This window comes from Pezoporus wallicus, unplaced genomic scaffold, assembly GCF_028554395.1.
Source record: "Pezoporus wallicus isolate ANWC-B61680 ecotype Strahan unplaced genomic scaffold, APGP_CSIRO_Pwel_v1 scaffold_6446, whole genome shotgun sequence".
NCBI classification, from domain to species: Eukaryota; Metazoa; Chordata; class Aves; order Psittaciformes; family Psittacidae; genus Pezoporus; species Pezoporus wallicus.
The window spans coordinates 7,553,615-7,573,834 of NW_026636264.1; the positions used below are offsets into that span (position 1 = coordinate 7,553,615).

Genomic DNA, 20,220 nt, shown 5'->3' on the forward strand with positions numbered 1-20,220 from the left:
AGGACAGGGAGATGGTAATAACTGCTCCAAACTCCCCAAAAAAACAAAACTGATAATGAACTATCACAGATCCAGTAACAGTCTCCCCACCTGACCCCCGTGGGTTATGGCACTCAATCCCTACGTGCTTTTAGGGACTGCTCCCCATGAACAGATTCCCATGAAAAGCTCTTCCTTTGCTGGCCATATACCAGGCACATGCGATTCCCCTGACCAGTCTTTAGGTTCTGTCACACTATAAAGGCAGGACAGACCAGCAGAAGAGGCCAGTGAGTTCCACAGTAATAATGGAACCTCCTGCCTGAGCATACACGTGCCTCAAAGCACAGACCAATACGTAAACCATGTAAGGGAGCAAATAAAAATCTGAGCTTAATCAAAGGCCAAAGCTTTACAAGATGTGCTTTCAAGTACAATATAATATGTACATACCATATCAGGCAACTGGAATTTTAACCCCAAAGTATTTTAATCTTGCAAAAGTTAATGAGCAAATACAGCAAGGTATTTTCTGAAGGTATTTTTCTAAACCTTCTAAATGTAAACCATGAAATGTAGGGCCACTTGCAGGAGTAAAAATCCTTTTCCCTGTTACGGAACTTTATTGAAGCAAACCTTTGCAGCATAGGTATCTAAATCCAGTTACAAACAGTATCATACTCAAGAATTCTTTGGTATAAAAAGTAGCTATTGTGTCACAAATATTTAAACAAACAAATATAAGCCTTATGCAAATGTCAATACTTTCAGCCAAGACATTTGCACTTTCCACTCTACTTCTTTTCAACAAAAATCTACAAAAAAAGCTACATGTTTATACAAACTAAGGCTTGCAAGAAAGTCACGTTATCTAAGATTTCCAGATTCAGTGTCAGCGCTTGTCAAACACAATACTCGGAGAGATAACCTTAAGACATGCAATGTTACACAATTTAAATAAATCCAATTACTTCAGTTAATATCAGTAAATTGCCACGACCTCTTCATGCAGAACCTCACAAAGCAAAGGCAAGTAGAAAATTCTAAATGGATCAAACAAGGGCAGAACATTTCCTGGAGTCCTGAAAGACTTTTAAAGTTTATAATGGCTGCCTATCGCACCCTATGTTAGTAAAAACAAAATAAACCTACAGAAAACAATTTTTCAAATACCTCCACCATACTTTTAACAGTTCATTAAAAAAAATCTGCAATGTATCTACCCTGTGTCAGAATTACCCTGCTCTGATTATAAAAGTAGCTAATATTTTGAAAATATATAATTCAATATGGAAATTTACCTACCTTCTGCAGCAGGAGTTCTTCAACCCAACAGTTTTCAAATACAACACTAGAAAAGCTGCAGCAGAAAAAGCCCACTCTAGACTTCTATTACTCTATAGCATGTATCCCAAAACGCAGCATCACAAAATGATAGCAGAAACATTTTAAATCTTCTAAGCAATTTCTTCTATTTTATTAGGAATATGGGACAGAATGGATCACCCTGGCCACCACTTTCTCTCACAGAGCACTATATCAAAACCTTCCACAAATGAGTACATCACTTTTCTTGTCTCTCCCCTGCCTTTACACTTCTGTGAAGGACTGGGGGCTTTTGGGACTACTCACAAAAAATCTTTTCTTTTCACCATGTTCTCACAGAAAAAAGAGGTACCATTTCTAGACAAGTGGCCATTAAGAAATACTGCATCTCCATGCCACTGCAAAATAGGGTTTAAAATTATCATATTCAGTAAATAGAAATCAGCCTCTGATGGAGCCACAATGCCAGCAACCCTGGGGCTGAGCTCCATAGCAGCATAGCTCAGCAGGGTGTAGGGAAAATTATTCAACACATGATCTTTTGTCCAACAGGTACAAAGTGATCTTTAAAGTGTTTCTGGAGACCTAGTTTGACACCCTAGGAGCCTGAACTGGTGCCCATTGAAACTAACAGCATAACTTCCTATACTGTGAAAGTCCACTTAATACCATTAATCGTTACCTTAACTAAATTAACCGTTAACCTTTGACTTGGACAGATCAGACTTCTCAGGAGTTGACTGATACCCAATCCCACTAGAAAGAATCACAGTATAAATTGACTACGAACACAGATCTTTCATTCTGAGAAAACAATGGCTACTTGATGCTCAAGTTTCTTGAACAGCTGAATAACAAGACAATGTGGGAAATAACATATTGTATGTTGCCCAGTGGTTAAGCTGCAAAAGTAATATTCAATCCTAGCATTCCATAAACTACGAAGTTAGAATTATGACTACATTCCATGCTTGCCAATCCACAATTCTTCAGAGGCACATCCATATTTTAAATGAAAGGAAAAAACCCTGATATTTCAATCTTTCCAGCTGTACAAACCTTATTTGTGTGTGGCTCTTTGCAGGTGCTGAATTAGCAGAAATAAAAGCAATGTGTTCAGAATACAACCGAGAGTCATTATTACTGTTTATCTGATTTGTAAAATTTAGTGCATTTATTATGTGAATGGCAAAACACTTTAATTAGGAAAAATATCGTCAAATACTTAAACAAATGTTAGGTTTGCCATAATTGCTTTGTTGAATTTAGGCCTACAAAGGGATCAAGGACTTCCTGTGCTTACAACTCTAATCTCTACTAAGGATTTTCATTTTAGAAAGTACAAATCCTTCATCTTATTTGCTCAAACCTGCAGATGAATATCTCAAAGCTGAGTTGATCAAACCACTACCTGTTTCTGAAAACAGGTGCTTGTTGCCCAGGAGATATACTAACTTGATAGCTCTAAAATGTTACGCTCTTTCACCAGAAGTTTATGATATGCAGCAACAGTACATATCACTTATTTTCAAACCAACTCTGTAAGACAATTCTCTAGTCCTCAGACCGTCTCCCCACACGCATTCATACTTCCACTGAGATACCCAACTCTAGAAACCACAAAGCTAAGTGAGAAAGGAGGGAAGAAGAAGCATGTTGAAGTCACAGAATGAGAACAATAAACTAGAATGCATCTAGGCTACGCTGGACAGGGCCTTGAGCAACCTCATCTACTGGGAAGTGTCCCTGCCCACAGCAGGGAGGTTGGAACTAGATGAACTTAAGGTTCTTTCCAGCCCAAGCCATTCTATGATTCTATGATATAAAAGTCCAAAAGATCAAACTATTAATGATGGACAAAACAGATACTTCATCTTCATCCATGAGTGGCATGGACTTGCTTTCTCATCTACTCAGCTGCTCAGATCAAATGGTGACTCATTTAATCTCCTAACCAGAATGCACCAGGACAAACCAAAGCTACTGCTGTCTACTGCCTGTCTCGATTACTTCCTGTAAACAGTATCTGCTCCAAGGCAAGTGGCAGTCTGAGACACCAAACTTTGCAGTCCAATAAAACGAACTAGCATGAATTTTGGACTCCTGTAGAACACCAGGTTGTAAACTGAAGTGACTCAGGAGATCTCTTACTACTTCCAGCTACTCCTGCCATGGAGGGAGGGGTAAGACAGACAGTAACTGCATCAGCCACCCCAATCTGTTTTTTTTTCTATTTGAATAAGCATCTTAAGGTAAACAGGGAATGAAATATGCAAATTCTAACAACCTTCTGATACGTATCTTGGAGAAGAAAAAACTAGGTCTGTGTTGTTGATCGTATTCAACCTTTCTCTCCTGCACAGATAAAACCCTATTGCAACATCACTGTACTTCCTGCTTTGTCAGCCTCATTTGACCTTCCACAGCAAGGACAAGGGCTTTGGGCTGGTCCAACAGAATACCAGCCTTCTCTTTCTGGTGCAGGTACTGTTCTGAAGCCTCCATGAGATCCTAGCACCAGCATAAAATCACTCATTTCTTTTTCTTGCAATCAAGATAAAATAGTGCTCCGGAAACAGGTGGCTTTTGTTTAAAGATGCAACAGGAATTAAAAAAAATAATGGTAGGTGCAGATTTAACAGATTTTAAACAAATACTTTAGGCATTTCACACCCTGATTGTGCTGAGTTCCTCCCATAATTTGTTACTATTTAACTTCCGTAGATAAAATTATTCCAACAGGAATACCAAAGATTCAGAAAATAAGCTTACAAGTAGCTTATGCAAAGTTGCTTTGAAGGTCATCTAAAAAGTTAATCTTAAAATTCATTCTTCCTACAGGATGAAAAGCAGCTGACAAATGTAGGCAGGTAATTACTGTGGAAAAACAAAACACAGTCTTTCTATGCAAATTCACTCTCAGTTGCAAATAGCTTTCTACCTTAATTCAGGACTCAGCCATTCCCCACCCATCAAAAAAAACGCCTTTGGTAAATATGCTTGTCTCTAATATGTTCCACAAGGTCAACAAACTCAAGCACTACAAAGTTATTGGGATGTTGCCTATGCTAAAAAAAAATCCACCCCCGGAATTACACCCTCAAGGTGGTATCAAGATCCTCCTTTCTGCTTGGTTTGGATGAGGCAGTAGGAGAGCTGAGCCACTGGAATTCAAGTTAGATCTATTTGGTATTTGGTAATTCCATTCAGAAACCTGGTTACGAATGAGAATTCGATCCAAAACAGGTAGAATATTAAAACTAAAACCAACTTCCTTGAACATCAAAGCTAACCTCAAGTAATTAAGGAGATGACCTGTAAGATACCCAAGTGATTCAGACTGTAAAAGGCTCTAGCATTTAATTTATAATTCCAAAACAGCCAGGCAGATTCAAAAAAACACTACACACTACAAACAATAGAGATACAGTGGCTTGAAATCATGACTAGCCTAACAGCTACTTTCTGAGGTTCTTGATTAGGCTCCAAGAGTCTCCTAACTTGGAGACTGCAGTGTCTACAGACTGATTTGTGAAGATTTGCCTTGACATATTTCAGTCAGTCATAAAGCTCTTACAAATTCTTGCTGTTTCTTCTTCATTTTAACAGAGCATTGCATACACAGTTTGTACCATTAACAAAAAAGAAAGGAATTTAACATCTCTTTAATGCCAATTAACCTCTCGCATCATTGGGGGGGGGTGGAGGGGGAAGAGAAACTTACTTATTTTTTCCTCTTCTTTAGGTTTTCTTATATACAAATTTCCCAAGACAGATCTATTTGATGCTTTGAAAGACAGGATGCTTGCCTTCCGACAGGCTCTCCAAGAGGGTAGAGCAGCTGCTAGCTCAGAAGAACTGTGCATGTGGATGCCCAGTACAAGCGATAAAGACAACTGAGCTTCTGGCATCACTGCTCAACTCAAACGAGAGCTTTATGAACACAGCAGTGGACTAACAAACAACTACTATTAAAGGTTTACCTTTCTTTTATTTTGCTGATGGGTTTTTGGGGGGCAGGGGGGGTTGGGTTTTTTAGGGGTCATCTGGTTTGTTTGTTTTTTGTGTTTGCTTGGGGTTTTTTTAAAAGCTCTTTCTCCCCTGTACATTTTAGTTGATTTCTCGAAACATCTTGGGTGAGATGGTTTAGTGTGAGGTGTCCCTGCCTATGGCAGGGGGGTTGGAACTAGATGATCCTAAGGTCCTTTACAACCCTAGCTATTCTATGATTCTATGAAACTAACTGCTGTATATAACCTGATTGCCTGGTATGAGTTAACAGCTCCGTAGATGGCTGGTTGCTAGACATTTTAATAATCCCGTGAACGACTTGAGATGCGAGACAGCAAAGATCACATGAGCCACAACTGCTAGCAGCAAGAGAAGCAGTCAGTTCCCACAAGCAAAGGTACCACATTTTAGAACTTCTAATCTATTTCTTGTGGCTCAATTAATAATGATTTCATAGATCATAATACTCTTATTGCATTCCTAAATCAAGCATCTGGTGCAACCTGGAACATCTGTCATAATATAATTCTCTTCAGGGAAAAATAAACAATAATTCAAACCCAGCAGTGACAGAGTGAAATACACATGCCTTTCAGGGCTTTTTCCTAAATAGAGCTCACTAATAAGAAATAGATACTAAAGTAAAATGCCAGAATATCAGAATGCATCTGTTTGTTTTGGTTTCTTTGAATTCTGAAGAGCATGGTCTTACACTGCTTATATTAAAGCTCACTGATCTATAGTTAGCCATAATACAAACGAGACAAGAACTTGTTAAAGAAAGAAGAAAGTATTCCATTCAGTTAAGTAATAACATTTATTGCTTTCATCTCTATTAGCCACAATCCACATAGTGCAAAAGAAAAGATGATAAATCCAGGGAGATTGTTGGAATCAGGTGACAGAACCTTGATAATACTAGGAAACGAGGAGCTGGGCAGACCTTGTCCTTGCAAAATTTATGCCTGCACAGTGCTTACTGAGGAAAAAGACACTTATTCATTAAAAAATAGTTTTGCACCTACCCCATCTATGTAACATTTTGTTACCATTAAGGTTCAAAATATGTAAAAATCATGTATCTATTTTAAACAAACTCTCACTAAGGATGTCAAATGACTGACACCTCCTTTACATTCATTCAATATCAATAGAAAGTACTTAATCTTTGTGCAAAATATTAACTGCAAAGGGGGGTGACAGTAACTGTGCACAAGGTGGTATGTCCAATAAAGTCAATGGCAGTGTTGTCTCTGCCTATCTCAGACCAAGGAAAGCACAGTTGTTAGTAAGATGGGGGAAGTAACTCAATGCTCTCTCAGAGAAAGGGTAAGATACATCAAACCTTCAATGCTATGCCTTTTTAGTCACTCATCTTAATTTTGCTTTGAAGATGCCACTTTCTGCATAACTTTTCAATTGCACAAAGAAATTACAGCTTGGCTGAATCACATGCAATTGGAGCTAATATCCATGCTGAACGATCAATTAGCATGGCCCCATCAAATATCATGGCCCTTGCACTGCTGCATATCACATGCTGTCACATGCATTTCAAAACAGAGGAAGAGACAACATTGGCAATTGTTACTAGCTGCTTATTTTTTAATGAGAGCAGCTAGTAAAGCTGGGGAACACTGTTTCCCAAACCCAATTTGCTGGCAAATATCTGTAAATCTGAAAAAGCTTCTGAAGCATGAATACTTTGATTTTCACAGTTTAGAAAAAGAAATGAAGTTGTGGATTATTTGAGGAACAAGACAGTCTGCTTTTTAAGAAAGTAAAGGGAATAGCTTACAAACTATGCAAAAAATGTCTTGATCTAAACTGGGCATGCTATATCTGAAAGTGGCTATGTAAATGAATCTGGGTAACTTGCAACCACATGGAAAGATTAGCTAAAATGCATTATACAGCCACAAAAAAAACAGATTTTTCAAAGAACACCACTTCTATGAAAAAAATAAATATTTGTAAATAAAAAGAAACTAAAAAAAAAAAAATCAAAGGAATTAAAAGAAAACAAAAAATACATCACTAGATTAAAATAAATATCACGGACACTATCATAATTCTGCTTGAGTGTGTCACGGAACTTAACAGAAATGACTTCTCATGTATTTTGTGTAATGGGTGTGTTGGAATAAGTGAGTTGTATAAAGAGAGCATCTAAAAAGGCACAGGTTACAGGAAATGCAAATAGAAATGAATGCTGTTAGTAGAGCTCACATTGACAAGAAAAGCAAAAATAATTATGTTGTACTTAGCTACTGAATAAGACCTTCAAGTCTAGTACTGCTTCAAAAAATGTTCATAGAGCTGTCAGTTCCAAATACTTATTACTGGTAAGCAGAAATAAATAAATACCCCCCCCCCAAATCATTTATATTTCAATTTTGAAAAAAGTTTAAACTTTTTTTTTTAAACAGAAATAATCACATGACAGAAGAAGCTTTATTCAGAGTGAATTTCCAAAGCTAAATTGGATTAGGGTAGATTTCCATTGCTAAGCTTAAAAGAGAAATGCATTTTTAAATTCTTCAGAATATAGTTCCTGAATGAAGATCCTTTGTATACAGTGGTTTTGTACAAAATTTATCAAGTCAGAGTATCACTGCACAGACAGCAGGATTCTTCTTTATAAAGCTGTCTTTGATGATAAGCAAACATTTAGCTTGCTGGGGCATGTTAAAGATATGGATAAATTCTAGGTCACTGCTCTAAGGAGATCAAAAAATTGAGCCTTACCATATAGAAGCGCACAGTATCATTCAAGTTGTTAGACTTGAATTTGATTCCTGTCAGTTTACCTTTTACTCTTACAAGCTTCTTTGATGTACATGACAATCCATCAGGCAATGTGTGCTTTAGAAGCTAGAAATCCCTTCTTTGAAGCTTTAAGTGAAATAAATCAGCTGTCAAGCTTCAGGAACTCTGTTTTTTCCTAAGTAGATTTAAATGCCTGCTTAATGTTCAAACCATAAAATGTCTTTTCTTTGCTACATTTAGGTTGCAAGTAAAATAAAAGTTGTCTTTGTCCCCAGTCACCTCATTTTAAATGCAAACCCCTGGATGTTTAAAAAAGTTATTGACCAAATGCAAGATATTTCACTGAGATAGCACAGATTTAGTTAAATGCATAAAATATGTACAAACTAACAGCCAAGAAACAAAACGCAGAATGCCAAAGAGCACACACAACCCATTTATTTTTTGCCTCTTTCCAAGCTTAATATACCTGAAGAATGTATGGAGTTTCAAGTCTGAGCAGCAGCAGCTCAGATTGGTTTCTCCCCCTTACTTCTGTATGCCAGTAAATGTCCCCTCCCACCCCTCTGCCAAAGTTTAATGGAAGAGAGTGACCAAATTCCAACCACCTTTGTTCACAGTCTCCTGACTATCACAGCGTTGTGGGGTTAGAACAGGGCAAACCCTGCCAGTGAAAGCTAGCAGCTCAGACTTTTGGTCTATGACTTATAATTCAGGAAATGGTACATATTGAAGGGAGAAGAGACTTGAAAATAGGTTATAATAAGAGATATGCATGGAAGAACCTAAATCTGAGTTTCCTCTCTGCCTTAGGCAGATCTTTTAAACAATACTAACAAGTCCTTTGTTCCCTCTTGGACTGCCAAATTACTTAATTTTAGGAACTACTACTCTTCAAAAACTGCCTGCCTGCCTCTCAGATGTTTTGGGAGAGACATGGCAGCCATGTGGTATGTAAGGCTCATGACACAGAATTTAGCCATTCCGAAGACAGATTATAATCCAAGTTTCTCACCAACAGGAGCTACAGCACTCCAGCTGCTGTGCTACTGCCCTAATGCATCTACATTATTATGTAATTACATTAGTAATTGCAACTACAGCAATGCTTTGAAGGAAAGAGAGGCTTAATTTCCGAATCCTGGAAATGTTTCCAGGAATAGCTTGCTAAGGGAAGAATATTTTGACAATATTAGAGACTTACACTCAAGATGAGCTGTTCAATTCTGCTAATGCAGAAGTTCTGGGTATGCACAGAGGCAGAACATTAAGCAGCTAGTAAATTTTTGTGCCAAAAGTTCAGGGAACTATATACTTAGGAATGCACAAGTTATAAAGAACATACTAATGTGTTTTAGCCCCTTAAATACTTCCTGTGTCTTACTAGGCACTTCAGTGTTTTGTGCAGATCTATGTTATTTCATAGGCAACTCGTGTACCTTTTTGTATCTCACTGAAAACTGGCTGCAAATGAAAGACAAGAGCAGAATTTAGACAATTCACAGTTGAATCAGATGATGGACTACTGCTGAATACTTTTCTCTACCAAGCTATGGCATAAAGATGTAATTTTTTGACATGTATTTTTCAAGTCTTGTATGACTTCTACTTACTGAAGTTTTTTCTATTTTTGTTACAAGCTCCATTTAAAAAACCAAAAACAAATCAAAACCTGTGAACTGCCCCACTATATTTGTGATATTATATGCAATATGTAAGAAACAATACGTTACTGCAACCAGAGCACATAAAGTACTTACCAATATTAATTTCATCATCAGTTTCAGCATCTCCAATACACTCAAACTGGAAATCTTGTAAAGACTGTGAAAATTTTTGCACTGCCATGGATAAATCTAGAATTCAAGAACAAGGGGGGGCGGGGAGAGAAGAAAATCAGAATTACTGTACTACGACTTCACTAGAACAAGGCTTCATGCATTTCTTCATGAATCATTTTTTCTCTTTACAGAGTTTCCTTCCTATTACATTTTTGGACAGTAACTTCATTCAAAAATTGCCATTACCATTTCGAAAGCAAAGTACTAGAGATATTCCAGAAACCTATGAAACACACTGATAGTCGACTTCAAACATTAATAAAGGTAATACGGTAACAACTGAAGAACTGTTATAATTCTTGAAAAAAGATGAAATTAGCATAAGAAATAAATGTCTAGTGGTAAAGTGCATATGTAAGTAGACATGTTTAAAATAGGGCAAGATTAGCTTGCAGATTAAAATAAAGCTCATGACAGTTCATTTCATGAACATGAACAGTATCAAAATAATATATTCTAACTGGTCTAATACTCTAAAACACTATACAGTATTACCTAAAAGCTGTGTAAAAAGAAATTAAAGTGAGAAAAAAATAAACACAAGTGCTTGGCAATCAACCATGTTATCCATGGATTATGAGCATTATTCTCACTTGAATTACAGAGAGCGGACTTCTGGATCAGAGAAATGTCAAAGTAACCCAAACTTCATAGCATAAAATTTCATTAGAATTGTACACATTCCAAAAAAAATAATAAGTAACATCACTAATACAGAATATTAGGGGAACCACATGAAACTATTATTTTCTTTTTGGGGCATACTATTGGCAAATGCAGAGATGAATGTGACAATGAATGAACTCAGTCAATATTTAAACCCACTACCCAGCCAGCCCAGATAAGACCAGGCAAACAGCAACAATTCTCTGTGTCATAGAGGATGTATCTACAGTATCTATTCTGAAGCTGCAAAAATTGGCAATTAGGATTCTGATATCTGCTAAATCTAATCAAAGGTCACAGTAGAGATAAATTAGGAACAAAAGGCAAGTCATAAATTCTGTTTTAAAAGCAATATGCATCTGTCTCCTTTCCTGGGAACACTCAAAAAACGTCTGGACATGGTCCAGGGCAACCAGCTCTGGGTGGCCCTGCTTGAGCAGGGGAGTTGAATCAGATGACGTCCAGAGGTCCCTCCCCACCTCAGATATGCTGCAAGTCTATGATTTCCTTAACCTTCTCTTACTGTAAAGCCATAAACACTCATTTGCTCAATGGTGGACACAAAATTAGAAGGCTCGCGTTTTTCCTGTCAGGAATAAAACCCAGCATATAAACAAACAAATTGGCCTAATGCTCTAAATCAAGACACACACACACAAAGTGTGATTTAAACTTGAGCAATCTCAAACAGTAAGAACCACCCACTATCCTAAATGAGGTATGGGTTGAAAAATCTGTCAAAGATCTCCAAGAATCCACACAATAAGATGACTAATTTCTTTATTTTTCAATTAAAGGTAACCACAATCATGTGACAGAATCTCTACCAGGATTTTGTCCTACCACTGTATTTACTCAGTGCCTGCTGCTTTCATATTTTTACATGCAGCTGCAGAGTACATCAGTCCAACAAGAGAACCAGCAGTCTTTAGGAAATAGACCTGAACAGATTTTCTTTTGTATTAGTAAAGAATTCCATGTGTTTATCTGATAAATAACTAGGTTATAAAGGATTAGGTAAACAAAATCTGTATCTTTTTGATTAAAAGCATGTAAAACAGGAAAGAACGCTCCCCAAAATTACTGCATCCTTACTGAACATTTCCTACTGTGCTGTAAATGAAGACTATATTATTAAATGCATTACCAAATTAGATTCTAAACAGAAAGTGTTTCCTACTCTTTGTGTACATGAAAAAAATAGATCTTCAGAAGATGAACCACTCCATTTTATGCAAATACAGTAGCATCTTTGGTATCTAAGTAACTGATTGCTCTACAGCTGTTAGAAAGACAAACTTTAATTTGTTCACAGCAGGATGCTTTCTGTTTAAAGGAAAGAAACACAGTTTTATTATTGGCTCTTCCAGCAAGTTACTACACTGGGTACTAAACCCTTCTATGAAATTGCTGCATACCAACTGATGTCAAAACCAATATGGCCCTTAAGGTGATCGAATGAAAAATATTCTATATTGCAAGTACACTGAAATGTAAAAATTCTCTCTCACTAAAAGGAATACAGATTTATTTCCTCTGGACAATCTAATAGCTGCCCACAATGGCCAGCATCTCTGTGAACGTGAAAGGAAATGAGGAAGCGTGGACTCTCCCCTATCACTCTTCAACACGTGCAGGGCTCAGTGGAACAAATGTCAAGGGAAAGGAAAACAAATGATAAAAATATCCAAGGTGGAGTCTCCATTTTATATCCTGGATTAGTCATACACAGATGCTCTTTCACTGTGTCAGCAAATCATACCGTGTTAATGCTTTTATGTTTTGAACCTGGAGGAGGCACCTAAGAAATAGTGGGTCTAAAAAATGTACTTAAGAATTACAGAGCTCATAGCTTGATAAAAATGTCCAGAATTACAACATTTGGAGACTTCTGCCTCTAATATCCTAATAGCTTGAAAGTATTAGAAGACACTGTATTATACCATATTCTGTTATTCTGTGACAGTAAGGTTAAGGTGTTCAGTGTAGCAAGGAATAAAATGAAGTTCCAGGGCCAGATGCTTCCTGTGACACTAATTTACAGGTTCTGTATAAAGTTAATTTTACCTGAAAAATATAAAAAATATTCTACAAAAAACTCCAGCTTACTTGGACAGCTGTCTAGAGGCTGTACAGAAGTTACTCTGTAAGAATTCAAAGCTCAACATCGTAGTTGAACCACCAACACTGGACCAAGCAGTTCCATTAGTTATATTCATCAATTTCTTTCTTAGAAGCATCATCACTTTACTTGATTACAGAATTCATCTAGTCCCAAAAAGGACTAGCTGTGCAATAAGCAGGCCTTCTTTAAGAGATAAAAAGATTCAAAACTGAATTAAATCAGATTTAGGAGCAACCACCTCTTCAATTAAGAGGAGGCAAGTGGTATCACTAGGATCTTACCTTGTCTGGACAAAAAGGAAAAATGATAAGAACAGACACATGGAGTAGAGACCTTGTCCAGCTTTACAAGATGTCATTTATCACTGCATGTCCCAGAATCTTAATGTCCCCAAGAGCCCTCAATACATCCTGCTCCTTCCAGATGTAGGAAGGTAAATCACCACACCAAACAAATCAACTTTTTATCATATGCAAGATACGTGGCATTACAAAAGTCACTCTTAATTCAGCTTATAGCATAAACATTTTGATAGTCATATCCTCTTTTCATGGAGTACACAAACTAGGATATTCCACTTAGCTAAGGACAGAAATTCTCTTCCAAGCCGAGTCAACTTACCTTCTAAGTTACTATAAAAACTTGATCAGCTTTATTGACTGACAGTATAAGTCTACCATCCAGGAAAGGATGGCTACTCAAAAAATCTCTATAATATCATAAATACTGTTACCCCTGCTCTTCTGCAGGCACTCAAATAGAGGAATCTCTCTGGGTACCAACAAAAGAGTTAAAAGGCACCCCATTATTCCTCAGTTGCCAGAGGGCTGAATTTCTAACCAACAATTCTGTCAGCATTTATTTTCTAACAGTGTTCACCTGCACCTTTTGTTCCCTTTTTTTCCCCCAGGAGGGCTCAGCTCAGTTTTGCAGTGAGGCATATAGTCAAAAGAAGCCATCTACACACTACTCGCAGTCAGTGGAAGGAGATAACTGGGACAGAATTGCCTGGTTTAGTTAAGAGCTGAAGCAACTTAACTGGCCAGCAAGATTTTTTTCTGTGGAGCTCCGATAGGGGAAGTACTAAAAGAAGCATACTACAGTGTGACCGGAAACAATAAAAGGATAATTGCAGCTTAACCACAAGAAAGTAATATAACAGCAGTATTAAATACGGATATATATAATACCAACCATCAGCATTATAATGCTAATGCAAGAACAATGAAAATCGTCATCCATTCAGGAAAGTCACAGAGGAATCAGGAAACATGTTACTCTATTGTATCTCTTCCTGAAGTTCTACATTTTTTATCCATCTGCTTCACACATATTTACCCAATAAAATATGGAAGAAAACTCTAACCTAGAAGTCATTTTTGTTTAAGAATCATTTTGTTGCTAAAAGAGAGGATTTGATCTCAACTGTAACATTATTTTAGGCTTCAGATAAGGCCTTACATACTGTATATAGGATGCTAAAAACATGATGCAGTCCCTCTGTATTACTAGAATTGTTCTAGAACAACTTTCTTGTCCTAGATTTGTTAAACACATCATAAAACAAATTCTTACATGGAGCCTTGAGGAGTAGGAGCAATAAAACAATGAAATGATAGATGCTATTACCTGAAAACTGAAGAACAAGTATATCAGTTTTGGCACAGCCCATCACAATAAGGATCAAGCTCTACAGATAAGGAAACTTAACAATATTTCTACAAGTTAGCGAGCACAAGGAACTTTTTTTGGTCTGTGTAGGAAGGCTGCTGTTTGTTTGTTATTGCCAGTCTGATGGCTGGGTTAACAGAAGAAAGCCCAAGCTTTTGGTAGGAGACAAACAAGCTCCAAAAGCAGAAACTTTATGTTCTTGCAAAGGCCCATATCTTTACCCTAGTAATAGCCTGCAAGAAACTGTTCTTAGCAAATACATCAAAGCTAAAGTCTTTCCACTTGTTTACTTACAAAGATGACTTAATTAGCAAATGGAGTTCCAATAACCAACACTTTTCCCTACTGTTGTCAATCATCCTGGAAAAGCTTAGTATTATTCACTGGGTTAATAAAGAAAAACAGCACTTGAAACCTAGTGAGAAGATTAAACATATCCAAATGAACTCCTGAGCGCTAGCTGGAATGCAGTAAATGGGACTTCAAACAACAAACACTCTGGCTAAAATAGGAACAGCAGCGTATCTGGTGATCTGACACAATGCTAGTTATTACTGTATGGCTTCAAAGACAGCAGAAGCAAAGGGGCGATGGCTGAGCTGGCAGGATATTAGAGGTAATTCTTCAGTCAGCTGAATTTCAGGACAGTTGAAGACTGGAAAGGAGACCATGTTCAGTCTCTGGTGTTTCAAACCTTCAGGCAGTTTGATTCCACTACCAGATATGACTAGATGCATTGTAGTGCCATGTTTGATGAGCTATCTCATTTAGTCATGCACAGATATACAGGTTTATTAAAACCAAAAAAAAATCAACAAAACAGAGCATTAAGGAGCTGTAATATGACAATAAAACAGCAGAAAATGCACAATATTGCCAGAGTACTTGACAAAACAGCATGTTAAAATGCAGAGAACCATTTATCTAGTTCATTGACTTTTACTCCTCAGTACCTGAAAATGAGTTACCGTTGTGGTTTTCAGTAATTGCTTCACAAGTAAATTTATTTTCTTGATTTATTTCTTAAGCAACTCTCATAAACGTTTTTTTTTTAGTTATCTAAACACTTGAAAAAGTAGATTTATAATGGAGATGTTATTATTGTGAAACAGCAGCTATGAGCATGATTTGCAGAATTCTTACTGCACCAAATGACAGAAGCAAGGAAACACTTAAAAATTCATACAAGTGAAAAGGGGCTTTCAGTGTTTCAGACACAAATCTGTAAAATGGTATTTAGCCAGAAAAATACTTGAGACACATGTTTCCTTAAACACACACTTCACAACACACTTCTTTACTGTGAAGATGAACCAGGAACTGCCTTGGTTTTGCTATTTTATATAAGAATGAGCTTCACAGAGGCAAAGCTATATCAATAGCCAGAAATAAGCTGGAGGAACAAGAACATCCCACTGAGAAGCACTGAACTTCAACAGCTTCTGTGTTTGCTACAGTCAATTTGATTGTAACTAGAAAATGTCACAGTGGGACATCTTTTTCCACATCATAGACTGTAAACACAGCAGCTGGCAGTACAGTTACAGTTCGGCAGTATGAATGATTAAGCAGTTAAAAGAAGTGATCATACAAGATTGCGTATATCACTACGCTACAGATTTCTTTGTGTCTTAAGGACTTTCTCATTAAAAATATCAGCTCCACAGCTGTTGATATTAATTCAGAAAACAGCACCAATTCCCATTTTCTTCACATGTTTTTGCCTCTTTTTACTCTTCATCACCCACTACTCCTTTAAAATGAAAAGTAAATGAAAAGCAACGGCTGTAGGTAACTGTCACATACAGAAAATCTTCCAGTTCCATAATGTATATGATGGCAAGCAGCACAAACAAGGGGACCTGTAAAGGACTTGCACATTAGCCCAAAACAGCAACGCTGAGCATGGAGGTGCTGGCACATACCGCACTACTGCAGTTAATTCCCTCAACTGTACATGAAAGGAATTCTGGGGTTTGCTGCCAGAACAGGTAACCCCAACTTAATAAAATATCACCACCATAACACGTGCCTGTATCACCTGTAGTTAGAAAGCAATTTAAAATTCATGTTAACATGCCTTTTAAACACGCACAAAAATCTGCATAGTTAGATGACACTGCTTCTGCCACCTTTGGTTTCGAATGGCTTTCAATACTAAAAGTCTTTCCTTCCATACTTGATTCACAGCTTATACCACCGCATGCAATAATGAACATGGCACTTCTGCTTTTAGAGGTCTATTGGATAAAATTATTCACATACATTATTATTCTTGACTTCTCAGCTGTATTCATTTGTGGATTTTTTTTCCTATGACAATCAGAAAAGTTAAAGGAAAAAAAAAAAGAAAAAATTCTCCTCTTCTGAGGAGAAATAAAACAATTCTCCTCTTCACTGCTTTTTTTCCAAATTTCTGCAGAAGAATTTCATTTGGCAAAACACAGGGCAAGCCGGCACAGAGGAGAAGCTGTCTGCAGCAGCAGATGGAGCTAATGCTGGCCACTTGCCATAATGCCTTCTAAAGAAGCCACAAGAAAAAACCACAAGGGAACACAGAGTCCAGTGCCAAAGATTTTGCAGCACAAGGGTCACTGCTCTGTATTGACACAGTCTTTCATTGTTACTATCAATGAACTCTTTATCCCTTTAATTTGCGAGCTTCATTGGTATATATTCTTTGCCAGCTTGCTATTCATGGATCAATAATAAGCAGCTAAAATAAACAACCCTCTACCCCAACAATTCCACATTACTTTTCCACCTTAGGCTCAATGTTTTGCTCTTAATTTCAAGGAAGCTAATTTCTTTCTCAGTCTCCAGGGAAAGGAGATCAGCAGAATATATCAACATGTGGCCCATGCATTGTTGCATTCCTCTGGGGTTAAATAAGGCACGATAGCAGTTTGAAATTTTTCAGTGTCATTTTCTAACTCATTAATATTTCCATGAGAAAACTGCACAATTTACTTTCTCATTCTAGTAAGTACTGAGAAATCCCCTTGATCAAATGCAACAAAATCCCCACTTCCTTAACACTATGATGCAAAAGCTACTGAAAAGTCCCTACCTTCTACAAACTTTGTAGCTACTCATACCAACATTTTTAAGTCTCAACTTCCTTAATGTTAGAAAACTGTACAGTACTTCGGATATTCTTAGTCTTTCTCTATGGTTAAGCATCAAGTTCGATACATTCTTGAAGACACCCCAGGAAAAGAACACTGATGTCTCATGTGAAGGGGATGGTTTTAGGCCACATCAGGATGCTTACTCGATAAAATCACACTCAAACTTTCCCAAAACGTAAATGTTGAACCACATAATGCTACACAGTCAAAAGACAACATTAGTTATATTCCATCCCTTCTTTCACTATTCCCCTTCTTTCTCCACCTCACTTTGTCTGCAGATGTGGAAGACCAACCTTCTTCACACAATTAGAACAGAAAGAAGTGAATTTTAGTGTAGTATGCAAATCTGTAAAATCTATACATTAACTCCTTTTGACTTGGCAGAATTATAACTACACAAAAGAATGAAAACGCAACTAGAATGTACACCCTATACCCATCAATGTGGAGGATACCACATGGTAAGTACTGCACATCTGCTTATCTAAAGTTATGGCACATCTATAACTTCATACTTCTGCCATATTAAGTGGTGTCATTGTATTTTACTTCAGTACTCCCACATTCTTCTATGTTATTCCTCACTACCTTGTTGCTACAAAAATCCTTCCTCAATATTTTAGTTTATAGGACTTTTCAACAACAGTGCTGCATCTGATTAGAAAGCAAACTGATTGTGCAGGGTATTACTAGGGTCTAAACCTTCCTATCATCAGCCATAATCACAGAATTAATGCAACAATAAAACCTTTCCAAATGACTTGGTTTACAAATCACATGGTTAAAAACAGAATAGAATTTTTTTCCTTTGCTACCAATTGTAATTTAAAAATTGTTTTCCACAAACATGGCTAGAAGTTGCAGAAAGCATTCGGTTTCAGTTCACTTTCAAAATAATGAAGATTGGCTGTAGGGTATAACAGTACTATTTCTAGCATATTATTACATTTTTTTAAAGTTACACTCAGTCAAAATATTTCTGTACAATGCCAGTTTTGCAGATATGCTTATTTTCATTCAGTAAGCTTTTTGGCAAAGATCCACAGCAAGGACTCCAGTATTTCAAATACTGGAATATTCCAGTATTTCTCCTCAGAAGAGAATAAATCTCCAGAAATAAGCACACTTCACTCCTTACCTGCCTCCTTGATTAAAGACTTATCTGGCATTCAAATTGCTTACTTCAGCCAAGGGCTGTATACCATTCTTTTCCTAAGCCTGCTGCCTTTCAGTACACTTCGCTACACTTTACAGGCAGATGCAGCTTGCTGGTCTCTGACTTGCTACACACGCTAGAAGAGTCCAGGGTCATGGTGGCACACAAGATGTTGTAGCTGAGCCACATTAATCTTTTGTTCACATAGTCTTCATCATACACTAATTCTCACACTACAAAAGGATATCAACAGTAACACTGGCGAGAGCCTTGTGCAACATCTCAAGTCAGTGTAATTCAAGGCTGTGCTAAAATCGCAGATGTTAAGTGTGCAATCTCTTTCAGATGTCTGTGTTACTAATGCAGATAGCACACCAAGGTATCCAATTCAAGGGCACAAAGCCATGTGGAACTGTTTAAAAAAGGGAGGACAGCCTTTATGAATGCAGTGTTTGACGTTGGCCAAATACAATTAATTTCAGGTTTGTTTCAACAGTCATTGAATGAGACACAATTTAAAGCAGCAGTCTTTGTGTAGGATTATACAGAAATCCTAAGCACTGGAAAAAGACAGAATGCCAACTTTTTTGCCCTGCACTTTTTTCTCCTCCCCACCCACCCCCCTTTTTCTCTTTTTTGTTAGTTTTTCCATATCTTCTGTATCATTTTACTTTACCTTCTCCACAGTTTTCTACCACTCCATTACCCGTCCTACGTTCTTAAACTTTCTTCCCTGTAAATTTGCTTTGACCCTCAACATCCTTTCTCTTGCTCCTTCTGGGGATTTTAAACACTCCTTCACTATCTTCCACATTCCTCCCCCACTCCACTGATGTTTATTTCCCAGCCTGTTCCAGGGAGCTGGGTCCACAGCCCTGTCTTCCCAAATCTATTTCATTGAAGCAGGGTTTATCAGGCTTGCTGTGTCATTTCTCACTCCTCCTGGCACATCCCAGAGACAGCAATCAGTGAGCAGGCAGAGGAGCACCACAAAAAAAAAGGACAGAGAAACTAAGAGCAGATGTTGCCAGAGGTTGAAAAAGCAGTGACTTCCTGTCTGGCAACCAAGGAGCTGCCAGAAAAAACATGGGAATTCCCAGATTTCTAGTGCAACGTAAGGTATTAGTGCATCAGTCTTTTAGTAGTACTTGAAAATACAGGGATTTTTCAGTTTGCTCTTAATCTTACAGTGCATGCAGAGAAATTGTAAAAATGCATGTGGCTATTTACAGGCAGTGAAACACAAAGCAATATATGATAATATAGTTTCACAATATAATCAAAGCCTGTTGCAATGCATTCATAAGGAGCCACAGTTAGGACTATTTGGGCAAAATCAGTTCTGTGCTGCATAGGTGTACATGCAAATGAAATGCAATTTCCCCTCTACTACCCTACCCAATTGGGGGGGGGGGGGGGAAGAACAGGGTTAGACAGTTCTGGTATGAATTGGGAGCTATTAAGAAACTGCTTGCAGGAAAAAGAACAAATCACTGCATCAACTATTATGCGGATCTTTAGCTGTAAAAATTCCTGCAATAT

The 20,220-nt window shown here is 37.4% G+C and overlaps 1 protein-coding gene across 2 annotated transcripts in view; it reads right to left on the bottom strand.

Annotated features, from left to right (window-relative positions):
- Window positions 1-20,220, bottom strand: part of ARHGAP42 (Rho GTPase activating protein 42) — a 154,869-nt gene that overhangs the window by 107,859 nt on the left and 26,790 nt on the right. For both annotated transcript variants that reach the window (XM_057399797.1, XM_057399796.1), the window contains exon 2: window positions 9,846-9,941. In XM_057399797.1, the coding sequence (XP_057255780.1) occupies window positions 9,846-9,941 (96 nt within the window). The remainder of the gene's footprint in view (window positions 1-9,845; window positions 9,942-20,220) is intronic.